Here is a 25,403-nt window from a genome sequence, read left to right on the forward strand (position 1 = left end):
AAGTGTAACATGTTGAAATATATTTTATACCACCATAAATGTAACTGCAGTAGAGAGTTAGATAAAGAAGACAAATCTGTCCTATGACGCTCAAAAGAGATAATAAAACACTATACAATATACATTGTAGATCAACCATTAATATTTACTAAAAGGAGGAAATATAATACAACTACTAATTATTGTGCATATGTTTTTATTGTCACTCATAAAAACGTACACGTATAAGAAGTATCCATATGGTAATATTACCTAACAACAACTCTACGAAACTACAAAAGCTGCTGGATAAATCAACGTGAAAATAAATAACAAATTAAAAAAACAATTGAATTATTCATATGGTAAGTTAATATATATCTCGTCTTAAAAGGTGTTTGGTGATGGTTTATTTCCCCTCCCAAATACGGATAATAGCTATTAAATGTAGGCACGTGGCCCGATTATATACACAATGTAACAAAATGGATGTTTTGATAGTAATGACCGTCTACGTTTTACTACCACATCTCCCTGAAACTATTTGAAGCTTGCATGATTCTGGATTATTTTATGAAATTCAGTATGTTCTCCATTATCTCTCGCAAGCAGCATAACTTGAATAAAAACCTTTAACCTGAAAAACGCTGCAAAACGTTTCCAAATATTCTTTTTATATGATGCGTAAATCAACGCCGCGGAGTCCAGTTGATTAACGTTGATGGATGACTTCCGGGTTCATATGCGACTCCGAGAAGCGTTTAAGTACATGGGGACATATTGATGTATATAAGAGTACACAAGTGTGAGAGTTTGATAAATCATTCCTTCTGAAGAAATTTTATTCGCAAGTATTCCGCTTTTTGACAGTACATATCCATATTGTAACGTGTGTTACCTTTAATGGTTGATGTGAAAAATATCTTCTATTTTATTTGGTATGCACGATAGCATCACCTCATGATCATTTGTTCTGGGGAAAGTTTCTATAATTATTGCTTTTTTGTTGGGACGCGGATTTTAAAAAAAATGCATCGAAACAAATCATAATCCAGATCTACGATCTCATAAATATAATTGGGAATAATTTTAAAGTCATTTAGGAGACCTTTCATGTCCTAACCACCTTTACGTGTAACAATGCTTGCGTTATGCTCTATCGATGAATTTACAAATGTGAACAAAAATGAAAAACTATTAAAGAAACGCTAAAGCAGTCTGACCTTTAATGTGTGCGAGACGTTTGAAATGTTTTCATGGTTTTATTGACTTTACATAATTTGAATGACTCTAATTTACCAAAATATGAGGCATAAGGTATATATATAGTCAGGTATTTGTCCCCATGTAATGATAAACATCTACATTTGGTTTAGGCCCACGTTTTACTAGTACTATATTATAGTTGTCTCGTGCTGTACTGATTGCTAATTATCATTTCATAAATCATAGGAAATATTATCATGAACTTTTTCACGTCCAAATACAAGATGCGAATGATATCATCAACAGGTATTCCTGATCAATAATATATAATACGCGTGGAGGGATTGTTTGTAGTTGATTCGACGAATGTGGGTAAAATCATTAGTATTGGAAGGTATTACATTTTCGAACATTTTCGCGACCACTCTTAATCAACGAAATAATCTGTGCACGAATTAGTTACACACTAATTTTTACATGCGTGATTTTGTATTAAATTTACAGAAAGGACGATATTGGTTTCCATTGATGCCATCAACAGACGAAATTAAGAAAACACGAAGTTATATATTTGAAAAAAAACAGGAAGTTGGAGACAAAAATAAAATTCGCTTACATGTTATAGAAGGATAGAAGTTCCAATCGTTTTTGTAATAAATAAAATCATCCATGTCTGTTCTACAAAGTTATATTAAAAAAAAAAATCCTCTTTTAAAACAACTGAAACTTGCATATCGTTTTCCGTTTATCAGTAACCAGAAAAAGGTTCATTGAGGCACTGCTTAATGGTATGTTGTGATACACTTTCTTCAGACACTGGACGATTCCTCGTGTTGCTGAAACAGAAGTAAAAATAACTCCAACAGGGAACATTACGATCATAAGGATTGTATCAATACAAGGCAAAAGTGTTTACATTGAACTCAATTCTTAATGTCCCTTTTAGCGATATAACCTTACAAAATCTATATTAAAAAAATGTACGGACAGGAAAAAGAAAAAGGGAAGGCTGGCAACATGTTTGTTTAATTCTGTACAGTAATGAATGTAATTATTGAAACAAAAACACTATAATAAAGTATATATTAAACGTTTAATAGCATTGTTATATCAGTAAAAGTAAATCTTACCTGGACGGACTGGTCGGGATCCATTACCTTACACCGACAGAACATTGCATGTCGTTTCTCGTCCGTCCACGTGTCAGTCAGTAGGAGGCCTGCTCTCGCCGTCAAGTTCTGTATCTGTTCTCTGGTATATTTACAACTTAAACCAACACCTTCGTGTAAATACAGAGGTTCACCTTTCTCAAATTCAATATCCAAGTTAAGTCCAGCTGTAAATATGATATGTTCATAACTTTATTTATTCCTAGGAACTATTTCACAGGTATCAAATCATGACTTCAATTTCAAATTAATTCAGCTAAATATGGTAAAATCATTTCACAATAAAAGAACCATGTATGCGTTGGCGATTTTTTATTCTGTAAGCAACCAGTCACTCATATTCTGTACATGAATACGTAAAATATGAAAAGGGTTGGGGTTTTTTTTTGCAGCGATCGAGATTGTAACAGAAATGTATAGTAAATATATATAAACCCCGTTATTTTACTTATATTGCCGTTTGTTTGCACTACTAGCGCTAGCTCTTTAATTGTATTCTCTGATTATGTGATGAACACATACAGTACTACTTCATCGATCCTAACTTATCGACTGGGTGTCAGTGCTTCTGGCCAAGATACAAATGTACTAACGTATTTTATATCGAAGGTGTTCCTTGGCCTGCAGATACGCTCTGAAATAACTCATGTGTTCTGGAGAGGAATCCGAGATGAAATCGACTTTATATTGGAATTGATCCAAATGTATTTGACTTTCTTCTTCTTTGTTCAATCTTACGATTCCGTTTTGGAAAAACTTTTTTTCAAGCCCTGTGAAAAAAAAGATGTACTTAATATAGCTTTTCGAGTTGTTTTTGTAATTTATCATGTCCACATATAAATAAAGCAGGTCAAACGTTGTTTTTTCTACTAAACAAATTTGCACAATCTGACATCAGTTCAATCAATATTCCTTATTATAAAGAAAACCACTTAGCTTAACTTTTCCATAGGAAAGCATTATTGAATTTAAAACAACTTTACTAAAAGTTTACCTTAAATTTTCCATAGGAAAGCATTATTGAATGTTAAAGAAACTTCAATAAAAGTTTACCTTTAAAAATTTAAATACTTTGCTATGGAAAATATGAAATGAAAGTTATTTCTGCAAGTTAAAAAAAACATTGAGGAAAGTGTATGAGGTAGGTGTTTATAGCAGTTACTGATTAAGAGTCATTTGTTAGTGTATCGACATGAATATTTCATAAAAAAGTATTGAACTTCAATTTAGTTTTATATTATTAGTATATGATTTAATCTTGCTTGGTACAAGCATTTTCATTGGCTTCAAAATCCCCGCATTTGATTGGCTGATACAGCGGCGTAATAACTCAAAAGAGAAAATAGTTCTTCAATAAAAGTAGTTTTTTACAGGGATTCTGTATACCAAATTGTATAATAAAGACTGACAAGAATGCAGTTTTAATGTTTGGAGTTATAACAAAAAAAACCACAAGAGAGTAAACCGCAAAGAGTACACTCATTGAAATGTTTGCATTAGTAAGTATCTAATTGGTATCTTTTTATTCTTAATTTGTAGCACCCGTACCTGCATCATCGTTGTATGCTCTCAGCACCGCCTTCTTATCCTGTGTTATGTCAACGCTGAATACCAGGTGACATTTCTCTGTAAGAAGAATCAAATTTCATACATTGTGTTACGGATCGGGAACTCAGAGGCGCCCATGTTACAACATTTAATCCATCTAGTGGTATGGATTCAAAGTGAGAGCCGAGATACAAAAAAAAACGGAACCTGAAATGATATTATTGTGTAAGTTATACGTAAAGCAACACCAAACTTAACACTAAGTAGATGAATGAATATTACAAAAGATATCGACATCAATACTGCACAGTGAAATTTGTATTTTCCATATGGTCTTAATGCAGACTACGTATTGCAAAGTTGTTCCCCAGCGGCCGATCCGACGTACCTGTCATTAGACTAGATATCAACTTGAGTTTATCCACTTGGTCATCGTAAGAAAGGTTTATTATACTTCCAAACCACAGAATAACCTTTGGACCGTCCTCGTATCTAAAGAGATAAAAAAAGTACATGTATCAATTTTATAACTGCTGAAGACTCCAATGTCGTTTTTAAGTATTGGAGTATAAAGCATGCATTACAATGGAATTCATTGAAATAAATACTAAAAATATTTCCATTTGTAGATTCTATATTAATTCCTGGCGTGTATTATGATCCAGAAAATTCGCCGTGAAACATTGGCTTTTTGTAAATGTCCAACAATTGTCGTAGGAATATCTTGCCGATCTGCCAGGTAGATTGAGATGGTTGTAAAACTCGAGATGTTTACGTACCTAAGTTGTTCAATCTGCCTGGTAGATTAAGATGTTTATTAATTCTTGATGATTTACGTATCTAACCTGTTCAACCTACCTGGTAGATTGAGATGGTTAATAATCTCTAGATGACTTACGTGCCTAAGCTGATCAATCTGCCTTGTAGATTAAGATGGTTATTAATCTTTAGATCTTTTACGTACCTAACCTGATCAATCTGCCAGGTAGATTAAGATGGTTATTAATCTTTAGATCTTTTACGTACCTAACCTGATCAATCTGCCAGGTAGATTAAGATGGTTATTAATCTTTAGATCTTTTACGTACCTAACCTGATCAATCTGCCAGGTAGATTAAGATGGTTATTAATCTTTAGATGAGTTACGTACCTAACCTGATCAATCTGCCTGGTAGATTAAGATGGTTATTAATCTAGATGATTTACGTACCTAACCTGATCAATCTGCCAGGTAGATTAAGATGGTTATTAATCTAGATGATTTACGTACCTAACCTGATCAATCTGCCAGGTAGATTAAGATGGTTATTAATCTTTAGATCTTTTACGTACCTAACCTGATCAACCTGCCAGGTAGATTAAGAGTGTTATTAATTTTTAGGTGTTTAGGTACCTTAGCTGTTCAATTCCATTTTCATAATTTGCTGCAACTGGTGTTATCGATAATCTCTCTCCATATTCATTCGAGATCTGCTCTACGGTTTTCATCAAAAACTCTGAAAATAAATATTTTCGAAATGATCGAAATATGCAAAGTAGATGGTTTTGGGGGCTTATATCGCTCACCTTTCTAAGCCAAACAGGAAATAAGAAAAGGTGTATGTTTTAACTTTTTAAGCTTCACATGTATCTACCATTTGATACGACTCCTAAATTACATAATAACGTTTGTTGTCTTGGTATGAAATAAGATTACAAGTATATATATATGAAAAAAAGCAATTAACAGCGTGATATTTCTTTGCATTTAACGTGTATAAAGAACAGTACCTCCTGATATATCTACTGGGTAGAACATTAATCTTTTTTGTCTTAGCAGCATTTCATCCAGAAAATATCTTGTCTTGGAGCAGCTTCCGCTGCCAAGGTCGACCAATGCAAAATCGTATGGGACGGATGGAATGATTTTCTGGAATACAGATACGACAATTAAATGCATGGTAATGGAAGATCAATTAGTACTAAAGCTTCAAACAAATGTTGTTTAACAATGGGATACAATGTGTCTTGCTCATACCCCGCATCTTTTATTTTTCTATCATAACAAAAATAACATGTTTTGCCGAAAAAACGGATTCCTCAAAATAGAAACAGTCAGGTTTTAGGTTAATCGATCCGGCAAACTCTTACATTGTTGATTTTCTATTTCTTTAATGATTCCATCTCCTGCGTTAACTCTATATTAAAACAAATAGTTCAGTTTTTTTGTCCTGATCTGGCAGACAAAGCGTAGTGTAATAAAAGTATCATTATAGCGGCAAATAGAGTTTTGAAACTTTTTTTTTTTAAGTTGACATCTTTAATTTGTTACCTGTATTGATGTTTCCAGAATAGAAATCTGACTTCTTCTTAAGTAATAGCCTGTATTATCGACTGTACATTTATCTTCAAGTTCGGATCCCAACTCATCATAATTATACCATGTAGGAAGGTACTTAGGGAACGAAGTCAGTCCCTTCACCAACAGCTGCTTACTTGTGTCGTCCATATTCTAACTACAACAATGGAATGCGTTTTAATTGTAATGCTCTTCATTCTAGCTAATATAGCCCGAGTTCAGTATACAGAACATTGGTTTTATATAGGCTATCTATTGTTTCAGCGTTATCACTGCTTACGCGTGGAAGCGCTAGGGAATGTTCTGTATAATGACCCTGTAATACATCCCAAAAACAAACACAAATCGTGTCGAAATTCGACACATGTCAGATATTTTTGACATCGCCCACTTCTTTCCCTACAGCTCTGACCGGTGTCCAGCCTTACATTTTCCCACACTCGAATCGCAAACTTAGCACGCATATTTGACTTCTGGCTGCCTTAAATGATATATATAATATTTACTGTTTACATGCTTTTGCTGTTTCTAATGCGTTTGTCTGCTCTTTACTTCTACGCCTTTTCTTCTAGTCTTTTTGGTTGCATAATGTAAAATGGTTCCCAAGACATAATTAGCGTGAAAAGGACGGTCCAACATTCAAAGTTAACGGTCACTGGTGTTTACAATCCTTATTGAAATCCTTTGTTATTGTAGTCATTCGCAGGCCAACGACGATTTTAGTTTTCGGCATATCTAATCATGATATCATACAATAATTCTTTTTTGCCGAGATGAATATGATATTATAATCGAGAGATGGATAGTTTTCAACACATGGATTTGCTGTTCATTTCGTTGCGTCTTTAAAAAAAACTATCTAGCATGTGACACACCTTTTCAAGTGAAGCAAATGTTCATCGTCACCATAACGATATTGTTTGCAGGTGAGATAATTATGGCGAAATATGACTAGAAACGTGATGGCTCGGGTCCAATTGAAAATTGGGAACGTTACAACATACAAATATCATTGCTTGATAGAGAATAATACGTCAAAATGTGTTCTAAGATTATATAGAATAATACAGTTTTGGAGATTTAACATATCTCCCATTTACAACTATATTGGTAAAAAGGCCCTTTAAACAGATCGAATATTACAGAAAATCAATATTGACTAAATATATAATTCACTAATCACAAGCAATAGTGACTTACCATTGTGCTAAGTGAAATATCATGTATATTAGTTGCGATTATACTTTGCATGACTAAAAGAGAAAATATCTAGGTTATCAATAGTTTATTTCATTACTGTTATCATACTTTCCATCCTTTCGTCTTTCAGTTTAATTTGACATAACCCGGATTAGACCAAGATATGTATGATTGTTGTTGTCAATGAAGAAGACGTACTCTTTCGAGGACCTCCGTGCAATTTTATTTTTTTGTTCATATTTTGCCCACGTTTAATCGATTTTGAGCTACAACTACGGTTTCGTTATTTTGTCGCTATTCTCTGTTGTTTTTGTACCAATATGTCTCAGAAAGTCGGTAGTTACCATTCCTTGATATTTTTAAGTACAATGCAATTTCAATCAACAACATACCCGTATTTATAAATAGTCCAGTTTAAGTAGCATGGATTACACTGTCGTCCATAAAAAACTGTATAACTCTTTAACTTGCTGAAATATCCGCCTCGATGGAGTTCTAGGGAGGGTCAACGGAGGGACCTGTTTTAAGATATTTCAAAAATGCACAAAAAATACTTTTTTAAGTTGTATTGTAACATTCCATTCTATGAATGATCCCCTAAAACAAATTTGTTATTATGCGATAAAATGCTCTCAATTTAATGAAATGTTTAAAACAAAACAAAAACAAAAACAAAAAAACAAACATAATATTGCAGTAACGTTTCAGTTTCAAGATTTGTAGATCATCAATATCGGTATCAAATATTAAAAGACAGTATAAAAGTGATAAAAAAAGACATCAGATATGAATAACAATATTCAATTAACATATACATTTGGCACAATAGTCTCCCATTGCTCCAATATTAATCTAAGTTGCATCTATGAGCGTATAGACCCAGTCAAGATAGCATGATGCGATTGTTACGTCATATTGATCGACGTCATGGAAGTGATTCGTTATGCACTACGAATGAATCAAACGCATCGATGATCAGCAGTAGCATTGCTATGTCACCATTTTGACGCTCTTTATTGTCACAGAAAGGCTTTGTACTGTATTTCAAATTAGAAAATTAGTGAAATAAAAATTGTATTTATTTAAGAAAAATATTTTAACATAGGTAATTGTAAATCTGTCATACAGGTACAATCTATATCAGATTAGCTGAATTTCAAAATACTTTCTGCCATGTGTCTGGGAAGGGAACTGAGGGCAGTGTACTGGAGTTCGTTCTTTATTTTATTTAACATGGGTTAGGATGTAAAATTTTATCAAGAAAAGAACATTTATATAAATGTATTTTACTATGTAGTTCGCCTTTTATAGAGAGCAGTCTTATGATTTTGATGTTGATAATAACGCTTTTTATTGTCCTTGTCAATTTCTTATAGACCCTTCAAATGAAATTCTAGCTATTCATACAAAACAACAGAAAATTCCAACATGAAACCGAAACTGTAATTCTATCTCAAAATCGGTATATGAGGCAAAATATGAACAAATTATATAATATTATTGCATGGATATCCTTTAAAAGGTACAAAGCGAATACAATAGGTAATAGGTATTGATAAACTGAAAAGTGATTTTAAAATATAGCGTATCAACAACTAAGTATTACATAAGATGTCCCTTGTGTATTAACCGTTGTTGTTTTCGTGGTTGCTATGGAACCACGAATATCAATACTGGGAACATTGTTTATGTATTACTGTTACATTATTGTTGTATGGACTAACCAGGGATGTTTGTACCCACGAAATAATATGAGAGCTCCAAACCATGAAAAAGTAAACAGGAATATTTCATGTTATACAGTATATCATAATAATTGTCAATTTCTGCATATCAATATCAATATAATTATAATATATACCTTGTTTAGTTATTCACACCTGTTGAAAAGGTTGCGTCCACTGTTGAAATGTCAGTTGAGATTAAGTTCACGATAAGGACAAGCTCGAATCACCTGTTCGACTCGCTTGTACAAGATTCTGCCACGCACATGCAAACAAATGTGCGTTCAGACAGAATATAAAGTACCCATGACGTCATACGTCCTTGACCTTGAATGTACATCCATTTCAAGGGATTCCTACTGATTACAAAGCACGTCTGTTGTTTAGGCGTATTTCCGGTTTAGTAGAACTGAGTAAGTACTACATTATAACCTTATCGTTTGTGAATTTAACAGACTTTATTCAATGATAATAATAAACGTGTGTACACTTTTGCGTATGCTGTGGTCATTGGTCAGATTTCACCTATCGGATCATGAAGCTTTAAACGTTGTTGTTTCAATGCTCATGTTTTTTGCAATTTAACAAAAATGTAAGCCGAAGTATTATTTTTCAAGGAAACTATGAGATCGCCAGAACAAACGTGTACGGGAGTTTGTGATATAATATGTTAAAAAACATGCTCCACATGCGCCGAGCTGAAGAAATTTAAGATCATCATTAATAAGCATAAACAGTCAAATTGGCTGGAGTTATTTTACATTATGTAACCAACAAGTAAATTTTTATTTCATTTTTATCAGTTAAGATATGATATTTAATACAATAAAGACTTCACTGTTTTTATTTTTATCAGATATACTATACACTATAATGGCTTTGGTGTCATCTTGCGATTTCATTTTTCATTTGTACATGCCTTCCATCCGTAATGCCTTGTATCTTGAACCGTGAAATATAGAACATGGACCTACATGTAGGTGACTCGAATACTATCCATGGATATAACATTTACATATGGCGGTGTATAGATGGAAAGATATCAAATGCCCATCCACACTTTACGAAATGGATAGGATTATATACCAACTGTTCTACATTTTGACATTTCTAATCTGACTTTCTATATTCCCATCTTGCCTTCTCGGTTTCTCCACTCTCGCAATATCACCAGAATGATGAAAACTTTATATGATGTAATTTTATTCAACATGAAGAGCACCTGTTACGCAATTAATATGTTTTTCTATTTAGATTTAAATGTGTAATTCGGGTTTAAGGTGTACATATAGTCCTCTTGTAAAATATACGAACAATAGTGGTTTGAAGCCTTTATGTGTACTATAACACCAAATTACCTTGTTTTCTGACGTTTCAGATTTCTGTGATATATTGGACCTCAAAGAAATGTAACTCCGTCTAGAGACCATATAATGAGTGCAAATAAACTCGAGTGAAAAACTAGAAAAGGAAAATAACTTTGCCTGTTTTGCCTGTCTAGTTTCGACAAGTTGGACATTTTGATGTCAAAATTCACAATTTTTAAAAACCGAACGGGAAATAGGCACCCGCAAGTATTTAAGGATTTTACTTTATACGGTAGTATGCCCGCAACGAACATTACCTAAGGTTAGCGCGTTATGTCTTCCATATTCAGTCCATTCAAAATTATTTAGCATATAGAGAGCTTTATTCAAGTCTAGTCTATGATCACACACGTATAGGTGCGTAAATTACGTCCTAATACGAGCATGACCAAATGTGGACTACCCCGACTGTAGTTGTGCAAGGCCGAACATCAGCTTCGGGACGAGGTGACATAAACACCTTCGCTTAGAGCAGCCAGCACGTCACGTACATTCACAACACTCCTTCCTTTCTTCTTCCTACTGTCTTCCTTGACAATGCCTCATTTTTGGCCTTTAGTTGAGCGTTCACCGCTGTGAGGAAGGCTTTGGGTTCTGCTCCCTAGCCGAGACATACCAGAGTCTTTAAAAATGGTAGTTGCTACTCCTGATTAGCGCTCAGCATATTTGGAGTGGGACGACTGGTTCGCCCGTTGTCAGTATAATGTGACCGGGTGGGGTGTGCTGCTGGGTGTCTTCGGCAGTATGCTTCAGTGAGGTACAGTTATGTGATCGCACAACGTTCCACGCTGTGCGATGTGCGATGTGCCCACGATGTGCGATCTGTGCGATACGGATCGAACAGGAAAATGTGCGCACGATGGGCGATTGGAACGGTACATGTGCGATATGTATCGTGGTCGATATAAAAAGAGGAACGCGTCATCTAATTATTCAAACGTGTGGAACGATTGTAAAAGATATACAACGATTAACATTTTACGAGGCAGCTAATTACCATATTTTTAGTGAAATATGTGCAATAATTATTAGGAATGAAACTAAACACCGATGTATAGTTAGATAAGTTATCTAAATGATTATTAAAGAACTTTATATAATTTTCTCGGACGTCGTCGAGGACACCTTCTTCTTCTTCTTCTTCTGTATTTCCCTCCTTTGGTAGGAGAACCACCAGCTTTAGGCCGGTGTAAGAATTGTAGTTTTATGCACCTTGGGACCTGTCTCAAGTGATCGTTGAAGCCTTATTTTTATAAGAATATCATAATATAAGCATATGAAAAATTATTAAAATAATTACATTTTCAGTTGAGGGGTATTTACAATGGGTATTTTAGTCACAGGCAGATTCCACTATATCCACAAGACTTGAGCAACAAGCCACCAGATGACATCTGTATCATATTTACAACACAGTTCATATTCACTCATAAATGGTTTTCACATATCCCACATTTCACAGGATACTTACAGAAAAGTCTCTATTTATTTGTGATTATCGGCATTCAGTATGGCCATACGTCTGTGAAACAATCTATAACATAGCCCTCTGGAGATTGTTTCAATTGAATGAAACCAATTGTTATGCAGCACGTATATATAAAAGCGACCATCTTATATCATAATTTTTAATTTGTTCGTATATCTTTTCGTATAACTAGTTATTCCGTAATATTAATAACCCTATCGTGCGGTTTGTATCGCACATCGCACATTTGTGCGAACGATGTGCGCACGATGTGCGCACGATGTCTGCACGGTGTACGCACGATGTTTTTGGAACGTTGTGCGATCACACAACTGTAGCACTATAAATCGGCAAAAGTTCCGGCCTATCACAAGGAGACTTAACACGAACATACCACAGCCTCCCAAAACACACATACGCACTCACCACACGCATGCATGTCGCACGCACGGGAGGCCGTCTTTAAATGACCTTAGCTGTTAATAGGACGTTAAACTAAATAAACCAAACCAAACCAAACCTGGTCTCCATATCGAGCCTATCTTTCCCTCAAACATACTCGTGTTCAAATTAAATCAAGCAAGGACTCGAGAGGACACAAACAGCTTATCAACACCAAATGTCATTTCCGCCAGCGTAATTTCCACACAAGCCCTAAAAACAGCGTCTCAAGAGGGAACGGATGGCCTGTTTATACCCGATACCCCTTCCGGCAGCAACGGATTGAACGCTTAATAGCGGGATGCAATAGGGTACTCAAATCCCCAACTTGTCTGCTCTAATGAGTCAATTACCCTTCTGCCTGGAAAAAAATGGCACTGTTAATGTTGATCGAGGATTGAGGGCTGTTTGACCAATTTGAAATAACGTGGTTTGAAAAGATGCAGTCTTATCTAAACCCTGAGCATGACGACCAGCAAGCTTACCGTGATAGATCCACAACTAAATCTAGATGGGTAGTGAAGTAATATCACGATCGCTTTAAGCAATGGTTGTTTTTCAAAACACAGCTTGCCTCCAACTATTTCATTGATGTCATCGATGCACTCGTTAGAATAGGCTCTCTGAATGCAATCTGAGGACCCATATAGGTTTGAACACCAGAGCGAGACGCAAAGGAAAGAGCGCTGGCTGAGAAAATGAAAGCGCCTTAGTGTTCACAACACTTTAGCTTAGTGTGTGACAGATGAGCCAGATCTTACCAGAAAGTCTCTATTTGTCAAAAGAGATGCAACTGCGGATAATTGTGACTTTCCAAAGTTAGACATTGAATACTTTCGGACAATGCCCTGTGGTACATGCCAAATATCAATGGCAGCTGGTTTTATCGGTGAGCACCTAAGTGATGATGGTGACTATGAGATCTGGATCTATCGGTAATCACGGGACATTGAATGAGGTCAGATCCAATCGTGGCGTAAGAGGTGTGTAAAGTACATAGCTTGGATCCAGCTCCGACACCATAAATCCCATAAAGGATTATTATTGCCAGTGTCCTACTTGATAGAGAACCATATAGGTATGTGTCCACAATTATAATTTTTGCGGAACATGGCGGCCATCTATCAGGGAAAATGGCGGCCATCTTAAAGTGGAAATTTCACTTTAGTTTTTATTAGTATAGGTGTCAGTTCCTGTGTTTTAATGAACCAAGTATAAACATTTTATTTCAATTAACCTCACAATATTTCTCATGCAAAACAGATGTTCCTCCTATGCCTGTATTTCGTTTAAAAATTACATAGCAATATTGTCAATGGATTTTGATTACTTTGCACAAAGCGAACTGTTTGGGGATGTTTTAGCACATAACTACTAATGGACTGCATTTGAGACTTGTATTTTTGACCTTCAGAGAATTTCACTTAATGTAAAAAGAGCATGTTCTTGTTCAAAATCCATCATATTTTTTTATCTCATGTTCCCAATTTATTCAAAATTGTAACTTCTAGCTTTGCATATATGATATCTTACATGTTAATATGAACATGTTCATATTGAATTTCTCAAAAAACCTTCTCAAGAAGAATCGACATTGTAGCATTTCCCCCCAAAACCATACATTTTTTTTTTCATTTTTGGCACAAAAAGGGCGCTAAATTCTTGCGTATGAACATGTTTGGAATTAAATGCCTATTTTTAAACGTAGGTTTACGGAGGCTACCTATAGCACATACAAGATATATTTGCTTCTTAGGCCATTTTGAAGCTCGACCTTTCAGGTTAAATGTGGGACGGAGATTGTGACCGAGCTGTCTCTGATAACGTTCTAAATTTGTCTTCATCGGTAAACGTGACCTTAAACTAATCATCTGGTCGCGTATCATTTCATTGAGTTCAATCAAATGTTCATGCAGTTTATTTTTTGATAAAGTAAGCAGTTCACGCGCAGACTGAAGTCATCCGCATTCAATGTAATTTAATCAAATTCCCGAGGCAATACACAACACAACAAGGGGAAACCTGTCCTATAAATAGGCATAAACATGTAAACGTACGCTAAAGCAGGTGCGTATAGAGATCTGTACTGGTATAGTTCCTGACAATCAAGATTAGATTGATGTAGAAATGAAATGAAGTTCAGTAGCAGGCTGTCGCCATAAGAGACGCTGGATGGGATATGTGATATACGAGGGCTGATTGGTAAGTTGTGAGCCTCGTATTGAAGGAGGCACTTAATGATGCTCTTTTTAAGTCCTACTATTCTCTGACTATATAGGGTCGTGAACCCAAGGGCTGGTCTCATTTGGTTAGTTTAAATCGACGAGGTAGCACTTTAAAGTAAAGAAGGTGAGCGGCTTTCGCAAAACGGACAAAAAGGGTTAGGTTAAGGGTGAAAGAGTCTATCATTGCCATGGCTGTCATTCACGATTGTGGCTTTAAATTGATTGAGCATCCGCCTTATTCACCTGATATCGCTGGCAAAAGTGTAAAGATACTTAAGGGGATTATATTGAAAAATAATATATGTCCGGCCAAATTCAAATCCTTCAATATGAGGCTCACAACTTATCAAGCAGCCCTCGTGTCGTATATATGTCCGGGTATATCTGAATGAACTATCCGTTTGAAATCATATTAATATGCCAACGAATCAGAAACATAGTACAAGTCCCACCATTTCCGACTTCATATCGGTTTCTAAAGAAAATGCTGATGTCAGTCAGACAGCCATAATTGTCACCCACGTGTTCATCGCACGACTTGTACTGCTACGATCTAATATTTACATTTTCACTTCGCTCCGCCTCAATGAACATAGTAAACTCAGATTACTTCATTTCCCGTTGAAGATTTTGGGTCGCGTGCTTCTGTTCTGAGAGACGAATAACTTTCTTGCCGGCGTGTGAATACATTCACTGAGTTTACAATGGCGGTCGAGTTCTGTACCGCCTCAGACTTGAATGCACTTTCACTTTGTGAATTGTGTAACATTGTTATAAACATATATGAACACAAGTGGAATATCCGCTTTATGTGCTAATAAAAATGCCAGTATAATGCAGACAGTTTAGAAAACAGGATCTGACAGAACACTGACATTTTCGATAGCACCGAGCTCATGACCTACGTAGCTCAATAGGTCTAACGTTAGCTGTATCTCGAATGCCATGCTTAATACCATTTCAGTGGTCACAGAAAATAAACCTCAATTTAAACACTATTTAACAACACAAAACAGACTGGTAGCAGAAGTATGCTATATCGAGAACATGGACACATTATTGTCGTAATTTGACTCAATCTAAACATATGGAGGACACAAGTTTCCGGCCGTCGAATACCGCCAATTTTCAAATCAATGTTTCTTTACTTACTATTATCAGAATTTACATCCCAAAACGTCAGCGCGACAATGAAATCCAATATTTCAAGAACACCATGTACATCACCAGCTAACCTGCGACTAAAATCCACATTGTTACACTTATTCTCGAGCTCTGAATATCCTGGCTATTAGACTGCATCACATCATTTTTTAACCGAGTCCCTGTGTCTCGAGTGACCAAATCACACACATACTATACTGTCAACACTGCACTTTAAATTTGTATTTATATGGGTAATGCTAAGTTGTTATTATACAATATCATAAATATTTGCTATAAATGAATATTTTACCTTGAAAATATCGTATCTATGTGTATCAACATCGTAATAATCAAAACGTGTATGGCACTATATTTTGTGTTGCCTTGGCGACGAGAATAGCTGGCTGTCTGCTGTTCCACTACTGTGCGCACATGTACGATAAGTATAACAATGTTACAAAGTGACGCACTTACGTCACACTGTTGCGACCGAATTTTGCAATCTGGTGGCGAAGTTTTAAATTTGGTTAACGTAAATATAAGGATTGATTGTCAATTTTGTTGCTTGCATGGACTGATGAAGGGAAGTGAACCTCGTGCTTCGCAGTTCACTTCATTTGCACGAGGTTCACCTCCCTACATCAGTCCACTTCCTTTTCCTTCTTAGATTTAAAATCGAGGCCACGTCACAACTACTTTTAATATCCCGCCGAGTAAAGTTTTTTTTTCGCCGCCATATTTAAAAAAAAAAACTTAGCTTTCATTTAATCTACGCCATATCATGGACCGTTGTTCATTTGTACTAAATTTGGAGATTCCTGACATTAAGTGGCGACTTTTTCAAAACCCTATCAAGACCAAATGACATTTTTTAATTTAAACTATGCGAGTATCCAAAGGTGAGATTGATCAAAACAAAATTGAGAGTAAAAATTAAAAGGATGGACAGTAAATATAGGTATAAAAGTGTCTTACTGGTAGTTTTATCAAATGATAAAGTTCAATAGGTTATCTATAATTTATTCATGGACCGCATCGTGTTCATTTAGATACCATACTGAATTTTGTCCTTTGATAAAACCAACACAAGAACGACACTTCAGTCCTGATGAGAGTTGATCTGAATACAGATCAGATAGCGGTAATCGTTTCACGGTCTCTCAACATATCTAAAGTATTTAAGGAGAGCGTTTCCTTGAATCGGAACGACTTAAGAGCTTATCCAGCTTCCAGGATTGAACCCAATCGGAATATTAAAATTCGTTCTGTTGCTAAAGAACATGGAAATAGAAGTCTCGTGGGGAATTGTGGAAAGAAAAGCAAAATTGAAGTGACTTTCGACGAACATATTTCGACGGAATAAATCACTAAAGCGCTCCAAAATTATGTTAAGTGGTTGAGGTAGCATGGTAAAACCAGCACCTGGTTAGTCAAGAAAATGTTTGTTTGTCCACCCTTTTCTGTACTGAATACAATATAGGGAGTATTAAGTATCATTTTGCTATTTGCTTGTCGCCTACATGGTAGAGAACCTCCATCATAGGCGCGAATAGTATTGGTTAATATGTGGGTTTTATAAAGATTCTGATCGGCCTTGTCCCCATGCGATATAATTCTACGATCGTGACACAATTGTATACCAAGGTCGAGGACTATCCCTGTTTTTTATCCACGTGACAAACTAGTAAAGACTTAATCCAACTAAAGCGACTGTTCCATGAAATGCTTCCATTAATTGGTTTAAGCTAGAAGTTCTAAAAAAACATTTAATGAGGTTAATGCCTGAAACTATTGTACACTGTGCTATTATCTAAACGAGAATCATTAATGCAAACTGTCAGTATCTGTTTTATCGACGCCACAGAATGAGGTTCCTTGGATGTTCTCCGCATAACTAAATTTCATGTATATCTGTATCATTATACGCATTTGTCTTGATTTGCTCTCTGTAATAGTAACATAATAGTGTGTCATTGATTATAACAGAAGTATTCGTTTTCCTAATGTATTTACAACAGGCTAGAAACCCGAGGTCTTCACATGACATAAGGTACGAGGACATTCACCACAAACCAAAAAACAGAATAAACCATCCAGACACATTTTAAGTATTTATCAGTCAGACTTCTCTTGTTTTCAAACCGAGATGTTCGGGTATTTTTTAAACCAAGAATAAAAAGATAGAAGTAATTTTTGCTGGCTAGTTAGTAACGGATTACTCCTCTCAGTATCATTGGGGGGAACGAAAATATAAATATAAAAGGAAAACGACGAATAGCGCTAAAATAATTAGTGAGCTTTCATACGAGATAGAAAATAACAATATAAACAAACTGGAAGATTTATAACAACTCTAAAGCAAATGCTAATATGTCTTTCTTAATAATGTGTGTGATGTGTTGGGGAAATGAAACACACAAAGGGCAGTAAATCTTCAATAAATCATATTCTCTGTATAAAGTTTGACAATCGCAAAATAACAATAGTTAAGGTCTAACGAACGAGAGCAAGAGAACTGAGGTAAAAATCATAGCAGCGTTGATTATGTAGTTGTGGGTGGCTGGGGAGAGGGATCAAAGGGCGACTCCAATAGAAAAAAAAGTGTATGAACTGTTAAACCATATTTGATTAAACATCGTTTGAACTTGTGCTGTTACGTATTACGCCTCCTATCAGGCTATTTGTTTATATCCTTCTGAACACCACCTAAAGATGATTTTGCTAATTAATAACAGTAGGCCCTCGGCGAACTGGTTTCCACCGAAGGTATCATTAACAGAAATATAACGACTTCGTTGTTAGTTGATCTACTAAATTTATGTTACTGTTTCATGTTCTGTGTCTGTGTGTGATCATTTGTAATTTACTTGCCTTCATAAAGAGGCGACGTGCCTCGACTCTTAGAAAATCCACTTGTGTAGACTTATTATTTCATTGATCAGATGTTAAAGAACAATCAATTATCCTTCCTATCTCAACAATTCATTTTCTTGGTTGTCAATTACGTGATTTGCTGAACGATTTTAGATATCAAATCCATGTCTGTCTTGATAGTGTTTTTATTTAGAATCCAAAATTTAGTGTATTCCTGTATCTATATTTACATAAAATGTCAATTTTAATTGACGTTGGATAGCTTTTTTTACTGAGTTAGGTCACTTTTAGATCGACATGTTTGTGTCATCAATTAAAGTTGGTGTTGGTTGGCCCATGCGTGAGTATACTTGCTTTTGCCGTGCTTTCCACAAAACGTTACGCCCCTTACTCTAGTCTGCCCTGCAGGTAGGGCATAATAATTGTACCTGCTGCCCCCATTGCATGATTGTAAGGGGCGACTTAATTTGGGATCTTATCTCTTCTCTTCTTTCTAAACTACTTTTGTTTCCCAAATGTCTCCCTTGCCTCACTTTTGGCCTTTAATTGAGCGTTCGCCCCTGTGGGGAAGGCTTTGGGTTTTGCTCCCTGGCCAAGACATACCAGAGTCTTTTAAAATGGTAGCTTCTACTCCTGCTAAGCGCTCAGCATATTATGAGTGGAACGACTGGTTCGCCAGTTGTCAGTATAATGTGACGGCACCGACTGTGACCGAATGTGTCTTCGGCAGTATGCTTCTGTGAGATAGCGCTATAAATGAGCAAATGTTCCGGCCTACCACAAGGAGACTTAGCACAAACATACCGAAGCCTCCCAAAACACACATACGCACTCACCACACGCATGCATATCGCACGCAGGAATGCCGTTCTTGAACGACCTTATCTGTTGGCAGGACGTTAAGCAAATAAAACCATACCAAACCAAACCTTTCTCTAGTATTCGTATTCTCAGGGCAGCAGCCCACTGCAAGTTATTTTCGTCGATATAACAGCTTTCGAAGATTCGATTAAGTTATTTGATTATTGCTTCTGTCTTCAAACCGTTTTATCTTCAAATATAATCTTCCAGTCTCCCCAAATCCCTCCCCTTTTGCGATTCTTTGCCCTCCAATAGGCATAATATTTGTACATGTTGACTCCATTGAAGAGACTATAGATTCAAAATATTATCTTCTCTCTTCTCTCTTCTCATCTTCTTAACGTTTTCCTTAATAGCCTCACTATTGTGCTTTAGTTGACCGTACACCCCTTTAAGGAAGGCTTTGGGATCAATCCCCTGGCCGAGAACAACAACAGTCTCTAAAATGAGAAGTTGCTACTCCTGCTGCATGTCAGGTTCGCCCTTTGACAGTATAATGTGACCGTGAAGTGTGTGTCCTGCTGGTTTTCTTCGGTGAGATAACACTATAAAGCTTGCATAAATTCGGCCCATGCCACAGCCTCCCGGAACATACGCGAGCTTACCACACGGAAGCAGCTCACACACAGGAAAGGCATGTGTACCTGTATAATAAGCGGATCGTGTGGTTGAAATTTACAAAGGTTGCGATCTTTTTTAAATTAGGACAGAACGATTTTCAATGGTAAGACTTTTAAGTCTTATACATGACAAACACCCTGGCTCATGAATGATGACGTTAATTCCAATACCAATTCAATTCGCTGTAAAAGACGTTATAATCGGGCGAGATGTTCCGAATGAATTAGCAGTCTCATCCAACTTGCAGGACATTTGTAATTAATCACCATTCATTGTGACGTAATTCCCGAGACTTCTCCCACCTTACCTAAAACCTAATACAATGTACGTTTTAATTGATTCAACGGGGGCTGTATTCAAGAATAATCTTGCAAAAAGAATTTCAACCGTCTTCCTTAAAATCTATTAGCTTGGATATTGACGGTTTCAGATTTAGATTTACACACCTTATATGTATTGTCATGAATCTTTGGCTATTATTTGATTAAAGTAAGTTTGTAATTTGTTTCATTAGCTAAGGCTGCTGAGCATTGTACGCATTTTACTGAAAAGAGCCGTTAATCAATAGGTTAGATCATTTAGCAAGTCGAAATAAGTAATAACATTTAATCTCAATATATTTCTTAAAAGTTGTTTCCATATTATAAGAGCCGCCGAGTCCATAGACAAATCAAGTGCAAATCAAGCTAGATCAATCAGGAAAACAAATAGGGAGGGGGGGGGGGGGGGGGGGGGGGGGTGGCGTGGGGAATATTGTTTAACCCATGCCGTATATAATATTGTATAACCTCCTTTGGTACTGCAAAAAGATATTACTTTGATGTCATTTTTGTTCCTTTTGACCATTTTTTCTGCTCATTTATACTTGTTTTTTCGTACTTACTTGTATTAATATATAAGTACAGATCCAATTTTGATCAATTGTTCAAGTTTTTGATAGTTTTAAATGTCCCTTCTTGGTCATTGGTCTAAATACAGAAAGGCGCTCAACATGTTTTAAGGTATGCCCGGAAGATGTCAGTATCCATATATTGGAGCTTTGAAGCCATAGCTCGTATGCTTCCCAGGGCGTTTTTCGTATCGATGAATGCTAGTGTAGTTTCTGAGGAGTACAAATTACACAAGAGTCCTCGTGCCTTCGATTTTGTTTCAAGATCACATTTGCCTGTCCATATATTTTTTGTATATTTCTGGATAGTCAAATGGTTGCGGAATTGCTCCCTTACACCCGCAAAAAAACCCTCATACATATCGAATAAGGAATCATAGCATGAATGGCTCTCCATCCATCTAGTCTTATATCGGGTGCCATTTTATCTATAACCCTTGTCGCAAAGGGACGCCTGAAAGAACTGAAACTGTACAACATGTTTTGGGGGACAATCAGGATGTACCATCGTAGTTCTGACTCCTTGATCTAGTTCTATGATCGCCATGCTCGTCTAAACATACAAAGATAGCCTTTTGGGACGGTGCCGTTAACCAATCTCGGAATACATATAGAATATCTTTGCTTACGAATGGTTCGTTTATGTCATCCGAAATAACGCAGGAGATCATAGTGCAATATTCATATGCGTGTCCCAGTGAGTAGATTAGTTAATCTATACTGTTAGTGAATATCTTTCGTGTATGGCGTTTATTTCGTCTCTCAAACAATATGTTTTGCCCAGAATAAAAGGGTGCCGTCGGAAATGTGTGGAAATATTGCAATATATTAAAAATCATAATACATTAGCAAGCTTATTACTTTCAAAGCAATAAATTGATAGAAATCAAGATAAAGAAATTAAACACACTCACACACAAAACAATTGCGAACTACTGTTTGAGGGTAATCATTTCTGTGACGCCTTGAAGCGGCCTTCAAGTGTTAGCCAATCCAAACGCATTGAACCCATCGTCCTTTATTTTCTTCGGCCGACACGCGCTATATGACGTCGTTCACAATAACGTAACGTTATCATTTTACGTTGAGTATCCAAGTCTTAAATGATGCCGTCATAAATTTTGATGAACATTCCAAGGAGTATTGAAGATGGCGAATTAAAAATTTTCATAAAAACTTACATTTGGTTGCAAGCATGTGAAAAAAATAATCAAACATGGGTATGTTCCGCGAACAAGGTTATCTCAACCCTCGTATAAGAGTTTGGCTGGCAAGCACTCGGCAAGCCTCGTGCTGACTGGCCAAACTCTTACACTCGGGTTGGGATATCCCTGTCCACGGAACAGACCAATGATATATTCCATTATTCTCTTACCCTGGACAGATATATCAGCAGTTTAACCGGGGTGAGATTTTCTTATCTCAACCTAGGGAAAAGACAACCATGCAGCCAAACTCTTACACGAGGGTGGAGATATCCTTGTTCGCGGAACAGACCCCTGATTGATTTTTTTCTCACATACTTACAATCAAACGTAAGATTTTATGAAAGTTTTTCATTGCGCCATCATTAATGCTCCTTGGAATGTGCGTCAAAATTGATGACGTCATCGTTTACGACTTGGTTACTCAACGTAAAATATTTACATTTTCACTTCGCTCCGCCTCAATGAACAGAGTAAACTCAGATCACTTCATTTCCCGTTGAAGATTTTGGGTCGCGTGCTTCTGTTCTGAGAAACGAATCGCTTTCTTGCCGGCGTGTGAATACATTCACTGAGTTTACAATGGCGATCGAGTTCTGAACCGCCTCAGACTTGAATGCACTTTCATTTCGTGAATGGTGTAACATTGTTATAAACGTATATAAACACAAGTGGAATAGCAGCTTTATGTGCTAATAAAAAGGCCAGTATAATGCAGAGAGTTTAGAAAACAGGATCTGACAGAACACTGTCACTCCCGAAAGCATCGAGCTCATGACCTACGTAGCGCAGTAAGGTCTAGCGTTAGCTGTATCTCGAACAGGTCGGGGAGAATTCCTGATTTCACTATTTTAGTGGTATTCCACTATAATAGCTATGTATAGCTATATAAACAGTAGCAAATGGCATACTTGATACTATTATAGTGGTCACAGAAAATAAACCTCAATTTAAACACTATTTAACAACACAAAACAGACTGGTAGCAGAAGTATGCTATATCGAGAACAGGGACACATTATTGTCGTAATTTGACTCAATCTAAACATATGGAGGACACAAGTTTCCGGCCGTCGAATACCGCGATTTTCAAATCAATGTTTCTTTACTTACTATTATCAGAATTTACATCCCAAAACGCCAGTGTGACAATGAAATCCAATATTTTAAGAACACCATGTACATCATCAGCTAACCTGCGACTAAAATACACATTGTTACACTTTTTCTGGAGCTCTGCATATCCCGGCTATTAGAGTGCATCACATACGGTCACATTGGTTCGGCGCTAAATTTTGAGTAACATATGACATCTATAAATAATCGAAAGACTAAGACTACAACATTCATTCAAATTATCAAACCTTACAAAATCCATTTTTTCAAGGCTTTAGAGAATACATAAACTCTGTTTTTTAATGTTGTGATATTTCAGCTGAACAGCTGTCGTTTTGATCATTTTTTTAACCGAGTCTGTGTGACCAAATCACACATACTATACTGTCAACACTGGACTTTAAATTCGTATTTATATGGGTATTGCTAAGTTTTTATTATACAATATCATTAATACTTGTTATAAATGAATATTTTACCATGAAAATATGGTATTTATGTGTATCAACATCGTAATAATCAAAACGTGTATGGGACTATATTTTGTGTTGCCTTGGCGACGAGAATAGATGACTGTCTGCTGTTCCACTACTGTGCACACATGTACGATAAGTATAACAATGTTGCAAAGTGACATACTTAGTCACACTGTTGCGACCGAATTTTGAAATCTGGTGGCGAAGTTTTTATTTTGGTTAACGTAAATATAAGGATTGGTTGTAAATTGTGTTGCTTGCATGGTACATGCACTGCTTCGCAGTTCACTTCATTTGTACGAGGTTCGCTTCCCTTCATCAATCCATGCAAGCAACAAAATTGACAATCAATAAGAGGATGAACAGGGTAAGAGAAAAATAATCATTCATCCCCATGGAAGTGAGACAGTGGAATCTCAACCCTCGAAGTGAAATATTTAAGTTGCCAAACGCGATGCTTGCCCCTCGGGTTGAGATTACCCTGTCTCACCCAAAGGGGGTGAAAGATTCTATCAATCCCACATCGGTACAATTGTGGATATCCCTGTCTAGGGTAAGAGAAAATAATACATCGTAGCATATTCTGTGGCTCAGGAATAGAGACAAAATGTACTCACATTGCAGTAGTAGCTTTGGCCAAGTTCGAAGTGTGAACTGCACTATGTCCTCCCGACACCGCCAACTTCAAATGAGCACGATCTTTCCGTGATGACAAATTAAAGTCTAATATTAAATATTAGGCAGGTTTACACAGCAGATATGGGGCCTGCCTGTCATCCAAACACAGTCAATTTAACACACTGCATGGCTTCACTTGAAGCTTTTGGAGATTTATGCTCCTCCTTGCTGACCAGTACAGGTCACGCCAAGGCTAAATAAACTGTATCAAAGGACATCTCATGTCCGCTTGTCAACTGCACACATGTGCAAATATATACTCAAAGCACCTGCTAGTCTTTATGTTCTCTGTCTCTCAGATAAACAAACCTTATCAAAGCAACTTCCCAGTCTGAATGTAATGGGCACAGATAAGACTTGCATGCAGATGTTATCTTGGGGAATCTAATTACCCTTATCACTCAGTCTTGACCAGTCTGGCTCTATCCATGACCTCCCTGACCCTACGGTTATCTATGAAGGGAGGTTTCACTCCTGCACCTAATTTACATATTCTAATTAAACAGCCCCTTACTAACAAGGTAAGGATGTCAAGAGATCCAATCAGAAGACCACGCTCGGTCACATGGCTAATGTCAATTTCTCCTCAGAAATTCTATCCAAATTGCCATTGTTGTTCTAACTGCTGGAACAAACAGTCATATTCCAAAACTCTCTGTGTTTTGTTGGCCTCTCATCAGAGACTGCTACAACTTCATCCATTCACCGAAATTATCACAACTTAACAGACACATCCTCAGCAAGACATTCTTCCAAAACACTCATCAGTTATAGATATGTCAGGACGTGGAAAAGGTCAACCTCGTGTAGACAGTAACGATACTCTCTATTCTGCTGTCAGTACGACAGGTGGTAATGTCAGCAACTGGGAC

General features: G+C 36.5%; 1 protein-coding gene across 2 annotated transcripts; it reads right to left on the reverse strand.

Annotated features, from left to right (window-relative positions):
• Positions 1–179: 179 nt before the first annotated feature.
• LOC117334639 (histidine N-alpha-methyltransferase-like) lies at positions 180–25,172 on the reverse strand. Of its 2 annotated transcripts, none has more exons than XM_033894365.1 (9): positions 24,471–25,172; positions 6,214–6,397; positions 5,673–5,811; positions 5,296–5,398; positions 4,291–4,394; positions 3,903–3,980; positions 2,948–3,124; positions 2,316–2,521; positions 180–2,021 (listed from the first exon to the last, which is right to left on the reverse strand). In XM_033894365.1, exons 2-9 carry the CDS (start codon positions 6,388–6,390, stop codon positions 1,995–1,997), a joined length of 1,011 nt encoding a protein of 336 aa, XP_033750256.1. In that variant the 5' UTR covers positions 6,391–6,397; positions 24,471–25,172; the 3' UTR covers positions 180–1,994. The 2 variants fall into 2 exon arrangements, with proteins under 2 accessions (XP_033750256.1, XP_033750257.1); XM_033894366.1 differs by lacking the exon at positions 24,471–25,172 and adding an exon at positions 9,302–9,336.
• Between the last annotated feature and the right edge of the window lie 231 nt (positions 25,173–25,403).

The sequence above is a fragment of the Pecten maximus genome, chromosome 9, assembly GCF_902652985.1.
Source record: "Pecten maximus chromosome 9, xPecMax1.1, whole genome shotgun sequence".
Taxonomy (NCBI): Eukaryota; Metazoa; Mollusca; class Bivalvia; order Pectinida; family Pectinidae; genus Pecten; species Pecten maximus.

Coding starts and splice junctions, on each gene's coding strand:
- LOC117334639 (XM_033894365.1), bottom strand. CDS start 6,390: ATGGACGACACAAGTAAGCAGCTGTTGGTGAAGGGACTGACTTCGTTC. Junction 5,812..6,213: donor TTCTGGAAACATCAATACAG/GTAACAAATTAA, acceptor TCTGTATTCCAG/AAAATCATTCCATCCGTCCC. Junction 3,125..3,902: donor AGCATACAACGATGATGCAG/GTACGGGTGCTA, acceptor TTTTTTTCACAG/GGCTTGAAAAAAAGTTTTTC.